General features: G+C 50.0%; 1 protein-coding gene across 3 annotated transcripts in view; it reads left to right on the top strand.

Moving 5' to 3' along the window:
* The window catches only part of RAB44 (RAB44, member RAS oncogene family), a 17,265-nt gene extending 10,364 nt beyond the window's left edge, over positions 1-6,901 (top strand). Inside the window, exons 2-8 of one of the 3 annotated variants that reach the window (XM_017739122.1) lie at positions 402-445; positions 1,192-2,563; positions 3,046-3,127; positions 3,462-3,576; positions 4,251-4,352; positions 5,186-5,262; positions 5,709-6,901. In XM_017739122.1, the coding sequence (XP_017594611.1) occupies positions 402-445; positions 1,192-2,563; positions 3,046-3,127; positions 3,462-3,576; positions 4,251-4,352; positions 5,186-5,262; positions 5,709-5,796 (1,880 nt within the window). In that variant the 3' untranslated portion in view covers positions 5,797-6,901. The remainder of the gene's footprint in view (positions 1-401; positions 446-1,191; positions 2,564-3,045; positions 3,128-3,461; positions 3,577-4,250; positions 4,353-5,185; positions 5,263-5,708) is intronic. The other 2 variants (XM_017739123.1, XM_017739121.1) reach the window with 2 other exon arrangements.
* The last annotated feature ends 2,931 nt before the right edge of the window (positions 6,902-9,832 follow it).

Genomic DNA, 9,832 nt, shown 5'->3' with positions numbered 1-9,832 from the left:
GGTGACCTTGGGTCAGGGAGAGGGGGCTGGTGCAGGTCTACAACCAGGGGAAGAGGCTGAAAGCCTGGGCAGTGTTGAGCACCAGAGCAGTGGTGCCAATGTGCAGCTGGTTGCAAAGGAGGATGAGCTCAGACTGACCCTGGGAGGGAGCACAGAGGCAGATCTGCAGCTCCTGGGTGAGGTTGGATCCCCAGGAACAGAGCAGGGAGGGAGATTGGATCCAGATGAGCAGCCCCTGGATCAGGTGGATAAAGCATGGTTAGTGGAAGTGGAGGCAGAGGATGCCCAGTCAGATCTGCAGCTGTGTGGGGGACCCAGCTCAGGGGCTCCATGGGGAGGGGAGGGTGGAGGAGCTGTTCAGATTGAGGAGGATGAAGAAGAGGACGTGGCACAAGAGCAAGGTGAGCATGGGCTGCCACACGAGCCAGAGCCTCATCCCAGTGGGGTGACCTTGGGTCAGGGAGAGGGGGCTGGTGCAGGTCTACAACCAGGGGAAGAGGCTGAAAGCCTGGGCAGTGTTGAGCACCAGAGCAGTGGTGCCAATGTGCAGCTGTGGATCCAGATGAGCAGCCCCTGGATCAGGAGGATAAAGCAGAGTTAGTGGAAGTGGAGGCAGAGGATGCCCAGGCAGATCTGCAGCTGTGTGGGGGACCCAGCTCAGGAGTTCCACGGGGAGGGGAGAGTAGAACAGCTGTTCAGATTGAGGAGGATGAGGATGGGGCACAAGGACAGGGTGAGGATGGGCTGCCACACGAGCCTGTGCTTGATCTGCAGGGATCAGGGGCTGAGCACAGTGAAGGAGCTGATGAAAACATGCAAGCACAGGAAGAGGCTGAAAGCCTGGACACTACTGAGGACCAGAGCCGTGGTGCCAATGTGCAGCTGATTGCAGAGGGGGATGAACTCAAATCAGCCTCAGGAGAAAGCACAGAGGCACACTGGCAGGCCTTAAAGCAGACTGACTCCCTGGGAACAGAGCAGGGAGGGAGTGTGGATCCAGATGTGCAGCCCCTGGATCAGGTGGATAAAGCAGAGTTAGTGGAAGTGGAAGCAGAGGATGCCCAGGCAGATCTGCATCTGTCAGAGGGTCTCAGCTCAGGAGTCCCACAGGGAGGAGAAATTGGAACAAATGTTCGGATCAAGGAGGAGGAGGATGGGGCACAAGGACAGGCAGAGCCTCATCCCAGTGAGGTGACCTTGGGTCAGGGAGAGGGGGCTGGTGCAGGTCTACAACCAGGGGAAGAGGCTGAAAGCCTGGGCAGTGTTGAGCACCAGAGCAGTGGTGCCAATGTGCAGCTGACTGCAGAAGCACAAGTGCAAAGAGAGCATGGTCTGCCACAGGAGTCTGCGCTTGATCCAGCCGGAGAACGAGGCAAACAGGGAGGGGGGGCTGGTGCAGGAGTACAACCACAGGAGGAGGCTGAAAGCCTGGACACACTGGAGGCCCAGAGCACTGGTGCTGATGTGCAGCTGTTCACAGAACAGCACGAGTCCAAAGCAGGCTCAGGAGGGAGCACACAGGCAGATCTGACACCTCTGAGTGTAGTTGGGATGTGGGAAGGGGAGCAGAGCTGGACTCCAGGTTTGGAGGCAGGTCTGGGTGCATCTCCCACTGCAAACCTGCAGGAAGGAGCTGCTGCTGCATATGTGCCCCCTCCAACTGAGGCTGCTTTGTGTCCTGAGCCTGTCACTGCTGCAGAGGGCCCTGGTCTCCAAGCAAAACCGGGAACATATGTTGGTCCTGAGGGGCAGATTCTGGAGTCACAGGAATTATTGCAGGGAGAGAGGGCTCCTGCAGAGGAGAAGCCTCTGGATGGAGCTCATGGTCTGGAAGTGGCACAGGGAGAGAGGCTGGAGGCAGGGGCGAGGAATGTAGTGAAAACTCAGGGTCTAGGACTAAACCAGGGTCACGATGACGCTGTGCCAGCATTGGCCTCCCTGTTCTCTGAGGTGCCGTTACAAATCAACACCCTAAAGCTGGAAACGATGATGCAGGAGGATGTTCTCATTCCAGATGTGTGGCGGCTTTGTGCTCCGGGACAGGCAACCCCAAGGGAGCTTCAGGAGCAGGTTTCAGCACAGGGACATGAGGGGAGGCTTCACACGGTGGCCCCGCGGCCGGAGGGGGAGACAGCACCCGCGATGGAACCGGAGCACAGAGCTGCCAGACCTGCTGAGCCTCCAAAGCAAGAGGTGTCACCAGCATCAACACTGCACGTGACAGTGCCACCAGAAGATGCTGGGAGTGATCAGCTGGGGATGGTCCTCAGAGATAACTCACTGGGGCAAGGGCAGCTCTTAGGAGAACAGAGCAAAGACCTCAGTGTTGGCCAACAAGAGAAGATGCAAGAGTTTGGTCAGAAAGTGAGCCAGGAAGGTGAGCCCAGCCTAGGGGCTGTGACTGCAGGTGGGGCAGGAGGCCCAAGGGGTTGTCCTAAAGCTCCCCTGGATCCAGACCACCTCTACAATGTGCTGTTCGTTGGGGACTCCCACGTGGGCAAAACATCGTTCCTGTACCGTTTGCACGCCGACACCTTCAACCCCCACCTCGCCGCCACAGTGGGTAGGTCTCCTCCAGCCCTTCTCCAAGCACTCGCTTGGATCACCACTGCAATTCCCTTTCCTCCACCTCACAAGCTGCTGGTGGCCACCACATGCCTGTTACAGCTCATGCCAAGTGTGTTGTACAACCTCTCCCCAGGGGCCAACCAGAACCACCAACTCCCCACGCCTGGATGCTCATGGGCAGGAAATGCTGCTCCTCCTCGTCCTTCCTAGGGCACCAATGACAGCGGCCCAGTGCTTTCCCCTCTGCTTTGCCTTTCAGCTCCATTCTCCTCTCTTCACCAACCTGGTTTTATTCATCATGAGATGAGAGACCTTCCCAAAATCCAGCCATTGAACATCTAAAAGCTAGAGGTTCCCTTGGGACCAACCCCTGGAGCTGCTGCCTCAGACCACCCTGCCCCATGTGTCTTCTCCATCCATCTTCTGTCACAGGGCAGACCTCTATAGTATCAAAATATCCTCTTTTGTGTCTTCCAGGACTGGATTATCAGATCAAAAACCTCGTTGTGGATAACAAGCGCTTTGCTCTCCGCCTGTGGGACTCAGCTGGTCAGGAAAGGTGAGGTGCTGTGCTGCTTAAGGACATGACCTGGGGTTTTCTTTTTCCTGGTAGTTTAGGGACAATGAATATTCTTGGCTTTGCTAAGCAAAGGTGGGGTTGCTCAAGGAGGGACTCTGTACAGTATGTGATCTGATAAAACATAATAAAGGAAGTAATTAAGATAAAACTGGCACTCAGGCTGTTCCTATGGTCCCTGCCATCACGACAAGAGCCAAATCTGGGGTTTGCCTGTTTTGTAGACCCGCATTCCCACCTTTTCCACTAGGATTTCACATCACTCCTAGGCAGAACCTCCTTAGACCATAGTAGTGACCATCTGAAATGCCCACAGGTACCACAGCATGACCAAGCAGTTCTTCCGGAAGGCGGACGGGGTGGTGCTGATGTACGACATCACCTCCGAGTACTCCTTCTCCGACGTGCGCTACTGGCTCAGCTGCATCCAGGTGGGTGAGGTCCCGAGCTCTTGGGATGATAGGAGTGGCCAAGCCCTTTGGAAAGGGTATTCCGCATTGCTTTGGTTATAAAATAATTTTTCTTGGAGGATTTAAGTCAGATACAGACAATTTTCACAAGTCTGCAGCGTTTCCCAGGGTAATTTGTTGGTAGCACTGGTCAGCTCTTAAACAATTAAAAACTAGTGAAGAGGAATGGAAAATGTTGGAAGTGATGGTGCTTTTACATCAAGAAGAGTCCACTTTGAGTCCTGGGAAATGGGAGGTGATTCAAGGCTTATTAAAAACTTCTTGTCAGAGATTTCCAATTGACACAAAGTCAGTGTTTAAAAATGCTGAAGCAAAATAGCATCTTGCCTTTCTCAGTGCCTTTAAATCCCAGCCAGAGCATCTTCAGAGGGCTGCTGAAGTTGAGCATAAAGTGAATTCATTACAAGGGTAACTCATCCAGTTTTCTGCCCTGCTAATAGACATGGACAGATGATTTAAGAGGAAAAAAATAATTTCTTAAATGCTGTTGAACTTATTTAAGAATTTAAAGTTCTGTTATTAGTCCAAATCAATGGGTCAGTCGTGGCGTTCCAGGATATGTGTAGACAGTATGGCCAGCTGGGATTCAAGGAAGATTTTGAAGCTGTCCTGTTCTTCCCCTCTTTATCACTCAGGAAGCAGCAGAGGATGGAGTTGCTGTTCTGCTTCTCGGGAACAAAACCGACTGTGCTGCCCAGAGACAGGTCCCTACGAAGGAGGGTGAATGCCTGGCCAAGGTAGGTGGTGAAGCACAGCCACCCAAGCAAGGCAGGGACAGCTAAAGATGAACACCACCATCCTGAGGAGCTGGAGAAAGGGGAAAGCCCTTAATTTACCCCTCATGCATAGGCAGCCAGCAAAGCGCTCTCTGAACCCACCTCTCACCCTTCCCTGCCTTGCTTTCCCTTTGCCACTTTAATTTTGCCCCAGCACCATCCCAGTAAATTGGTTTATGGAACTGGATTTGTAAATTAAAACATTTTCAGCTCTGCTTATCTTTGCTGTGAAGTGTTCAGTATGTTCCTAGCGCCATCAAAACAATAAACCCACTGAGCACTATCCTGGTTTAAAGATACTGAAATGATCAAAGTTTAATTAATCTCTTCAAATATAGATGGCTAATAAAAGTTAGGTGAGGAGAATGAGAAGAATCTCACCTTTAATGACTTAATTTTAGACTTATGGGATTTGGGCCAGAATCCATGGGCCAGTTTTACAAATGGAGATGATGGATAGATGCTTATTTTCCCAAACTGGTCACTGTCAGGCACAAAAGAGTTGGGAACATCTAGGTATGTCTCTCTCTGTGTTCACTCCCATAACCAGAGGGCATCACAAATTCTTCTGTCTGCAGTGTCAGCCTTTTCCTTGGTATTAAAAGTTAGTGTCGTAGCAACCAGAAAAACTGGATTTCACCCTCATGTTCCAGTAAATAAGTTATTGAGGTATTTGTTTCCTTGATTCCCTCCTGTTTTCCCTTGGCTGTGACTGTCCCATGGCTGTTTATTCCCACATTAAGCTATTCCAGTGCAAGAACATTACATTTCTATTCGGGGTCTGTGTCTTCCAGGAGCATCAGCTCATGTTTTACGAGTGCAGCGCTGCCTCAGGCCACAACGTCTTCGAGTCCATGGTCAGCTTCGTCAGGTGAGGCGTGTACTTGGATTTTCCAGCTGTCCTCAGTTTAATGGGCTCCCTCCCTGCTTTTTTAACTCCAAATACTGGGATGTCACTGTCACCAGAGACTCCATGCCCAAATGCCAGGGAAAACTCAGGGCAGCATGTGCGGGGATGAGCACTCAGCACTGGCCTAACTTGTCTCCTGAACAACCAGCATTGCATGGAGATGAATTAAACCCTTTTTGGGATGCTGCTGATTTCTCCCTGGCTTGACTGAAACAAGTTCTGTCTGTGATTTGATTTAGGTCAGCATTTTTAGCAGCGTCCACAGCTCTTGGATCACGCGGAACTGGAAGGATCCTGACTCCTTTCAGCCGTGCTGAGCCTCTTGTACCAAGGCTTGTCAAGACACACAGCACAACAATACAAAATATGGGGGAAATACCCAGCTAATTTGCTTCCTTTTCTCCCAGGTTACTCAAAGTTCGTGAAGATGAATTGAAAAATAAGGCAGAAGAAGTACCAAAGGCACCCCAGAAGAAAAAAGGCTGCTGCTGGTGATGGACAGACCCCCCACACTGATCTGAAACTGCAGCAACAGCCAGAAAAACATAAAAATAGCCCTTGGACACCTTCTCTCTCCCCGTGTGTCTTCCTTGCCTGATCTTCCTTGGATGCTGAGAGCAAAAGCTGCTGTGGGGAACTCCTTGCCATTCCCCCAGAGCACACCAGCCCTCCAAAATACTTCTTGGGGAACTTCACCCCTTTCTTTTGGAGACCAAAAACAGGCCAAGGAAAGAGGTAGAAAAGGAACCCAGATGAGTCTGAGATGCTGGAAGGATATGGGAAGCAGCAGGGACTAAACCCAAGCCTTGGGATAGAAGAAATGAAAACCTGGAGCCATCCAAGTGTATAAAACAAGGGGGTTTAGTGCTGTTGGTGCTCTGGGCTGCGGGGACTTCTGCTCTGGCTTTGCAATCTGATTGGATTTCATCAGGAACAATGAGATATTCAGTGTATCCTAAATGCACTTAAGTCTCTCCAATTAGACAAGGTAAAGCTAATTTTTCCCTTCCCAGGTTTATCCTGCCAGTGAGCTGTGATGGGGCTTGACAGAAACTACTGAATATTTTTCTCAAAATAAATTCAAAAGCCCCAAGAGCACGTCCAGGATAATAAGAAGATAAATGCTTGCAAGAGGTTTTTTCATTGTGTTGTCCCCAAAGCAGAGTTCTGGACTATTGCAGCAAATCTGAGGCTGGGCAGAGAAGAACAAGCTGCTGCATCCTGCCCTTCTGCTCTTTGTGAAGTAACTGAATTGGTTTTAAATCCAGCCTGAAAATCTAAATAAGCACATGTCCCAATTTCAAGGGTTTTTAAAAAAATCTTTTTACAACTTGATTGAATCATACTTTTGCAGGAAAAAAAGGACATACAGACTAAATAAATCAGAATACAAGCGCTATATTTTAGTATTTTATATGTTCCATGTAAATTCCCAGCAGTTCAACAGGTGTATTTAAAGGCTGTGCTTATGTGCAGAGTTCGGGGAAATAATTCTGCCTAGTTGGATTTGCTTTTTGTTGCCGTTATTATTTATACGTAAATAATGGCAAAGCTTAATAGTAGACAGTTTGTGCTTTAGAAAAATAAAGTGACAACAGGAGTTGGGTTTCTAGTAACACTATATATTTTCATATATAATTATATATATTTTTATATATATCAGCTTCACCAGCCAGGGTCCAACTTTACATTGACTCTGGAATATCTCAGTCTTTTAGGGATGATTTATTTCCCCTGAACACCCCAATTTATCACTCCACTACCTCTGTATCCTAAGTCTCCATCTCTCGTGTCTCCCCCCAGCCTACCTCAAGTCATTTTCCTTTGACCCCATCATTAAAACACTTTATTTTCTTAATTCAATATATTTAATGCTCCCATTCCCAGTCCATCCCCCTTTACCATATTTCTTTATATAATATTTTTAGTGATGGAGTAGTTCCTCAGGAAAGATCTATGTGGCCCAGCTCAGAGCTGTGCCTGGGTTTGGTATTTGGGATATCTGGAATAGCTTTTTCTTACTGTTTGGGACCCTCTTTGCTATTTCTTCTTTTATTTTAAAATAATATAAATCCACGTGTACTTTGCAAATTCGATCCATTATAGGAGAAGCACCATTTCAGCCTGATCAACACATAAACTTCTTTTTACTGGGTCTGTTCCCCATGCAAAGCCACCCATCAGATCAGCTTTTCCCTTTGCCTAAATATGCTGGGATTGCACATGGAAGATGCTGCTTGGCCGAGTGGCAGCAGGGTTGTGCAAGAAAAGGTTTTATTTGATTCCAAAATGAAGAGTTGAGGCCGTGGAGGCTGAATTTTCCCATTAGATGGCAGCAGCTGCAGCAATCCTCCCCACTGCAATATTGCTGCTGCAGGGAAGGACCAGGGAGCTCGAACAGGGCCCAAAGCAGGAGCTGAAAAACAAAAGGCTCCTCAGAACAGCAGGCAGAAAGAAATGTCTGTCTTCCCCTGGGAATCATCTCTAGAAAAAAGGATGGAGTTTGTGCCCAAAGCATGAGTTACTCCCCTCCAAACCTCCCCACCCAAACTTGGAAATTAATTTCTCATTGCCAGGCTGGGAGAAACACCAGGAAGGTAATAAATCACATTGGAAAACACGGGCTGCATGTTGCACTTGAAAGCATCTTTCACCTTTAATAATTCACATCCCAGCAAACATTCCCACTCTGGGATCAAAGGCACCGCTCCTTTGCAAGCCATTAAACGCCTGCACGAGTATTTGGAGGAGGATCAAGGCCTGGGATATTAATAGCAAGAGGGAAATGCATATTTGTTTGGACCACAGGATTTTTTTTTAAAATCAGGTGGTTTCCTTTTAAGCTGTTTGTAATTCCTCAAGGCGCTCTGCAAGAATTAGAGGAGCTGCCTCAGCCAAGCCAAGATTGGGAAGATCTCGGATACCAGCCCAAAGTCAGCGGGCATTTACCACCATCCTGCTGGGATGAATCCACCTTGGAAGCTGAGAACCCACACAAGCTTCTGACAAGTTGGAACAAATCTTCAACCCAGCTTTCAGTGCCCCAGCCACAGCATTTGGGTCTTGTCCAGGAGCATCTCCCAGAATTTCACCCCATTGGCCTGGAAAGGCAGGGAAATCAGGATGAGGAGACAATCCCACTCCCTGGGCTGGGATTGACAGGGCAGGAAATCCAAAACTGAGAAGAGGAAGTCCTTTTTCTTGCAATGTTTAATTCAGCTGCAGAACTCAGAGCTGCAGGAAGTTGTTGAGGCCGAGAACTTAAACAAGGCTGAAATTTAAACAAGGTTGCTCTAAAGGGACCTAGATCTTGTGGTCCAGTGGAACAGAGGGAGTGGAATGAGACGATCTTTAAGGTCCTTCCAACTCAAACCATTCCAGGATTCTATGAAAATGGATCAGAGAGATATCAAAACCACCCATCACACCCACAATCAAGAGCTGACTGAAAATATGTTTCATTGCAATTAAGGACCGAAGCTCATGTCTGAGAGTAGGATGAGGCTGAGACCCCTTGCTCTTGCATTCTCCCAAGCTTTTCATGCCAGGGGATCTCCTCTTGCCCCATCTCCAGCCCTTTACTCCTCAAAGCCTTTCCCACAATTTTTTTGGGGGTGTTAACTGTGTGCTCAGTGCTTGTAACTTGACCTGTGGGAATGGGCATCCATGTCCCCCATGGGGCTGGGGATAAGTGGGGTTCAAGGGGGCACTGTGTGGGTCTTCCAGGGGGTGCTGGAGGGTTTGGAGGGGGAGTGTGGGGTGGTACTGGGGACTAATGGGGTGCTGGGAGTTGGAGGGAGATGTTACAGATGCTGTGGGATGTGGCTGTGAAAGATTTTGGGGGCTCTGGGGGGTCTTGGGTGTGCTGTGGGCTCAGGAAGGTGCTGAGGGTTCATGCGGGTGCTGTGTGGGGTGTCTTAAGCTGCTGGTGGGGGCCTGGGGGCTCAGGTGTTTCCTGGGGGGGGTCTGTGAGTGATGTGGGATCAGGCAGGTGCTGGGGTGTGGGCTCAGATGAGTGCTGGGAAGAGTCTTAGGAGCCCTGAGATCTGATGATCCAGGGGAGGCTCAGGCTGGTCTGGGGGTTCAGGTGGGTGCTGGGGGGAGGTTGACGGTAATTATGGACTGAGACGGGTGCTGGAAAAGGTGGTCTCCATATTCTGGGGTGAAATGTGTGCAGGGAGTCTCAGTGGGATACTGGAGGTGCCAGTGGGGAGGGATGTGAGTGTTGGGGGTCTGTTGGGAGGTACTGGGGTGGTTGGGAGTCCTGAGGGATGTTTGGGGTACCGGGAGGCCCTTGGGCTGGCCTGGGTGTTGGGGGGGGTCCCGGGACAGTGTTGGGGGTCCCAGGGCAGTGTTGGGGTGTCCTGAGGAGTGCTTGGGGCAGCAGAGGGGTGGGTGTTGGTAGGGTCCCGGGGGGCGTTGAGGCCTCGGGCTGAGCAGGATGTTGGGAGTCCCGGGACAGTGTTGGGGATCCCGGAGCAGTGTTGGGCTCCCCAGGCGGTGTTGGGGATCCCGGGCGGTACTGTGGGCC

The sequence above is a fragment of the Corvus brachyrhynchos genome, unplaced genomic scaffold (genome assembly GCF_000691975.1).
Source record: "Corvus brachyrhynchos isolate BGI_N302 unplaced genomic scaffold, ASM69197v1 scaffold607, whole genome shotgun sequence".
Taxonomy (NCBI): domain Eukaryota; kingdom Metazoa; phylum Chordata; class Aves; order Passeriformes; family Corvidae; genus Corvus; species Corvus brachyrhynchos.
Note: the sequence above shows the minus strand (reverse complement) of the source record. Positions and strands in the feature narration are given on the sequence as shown.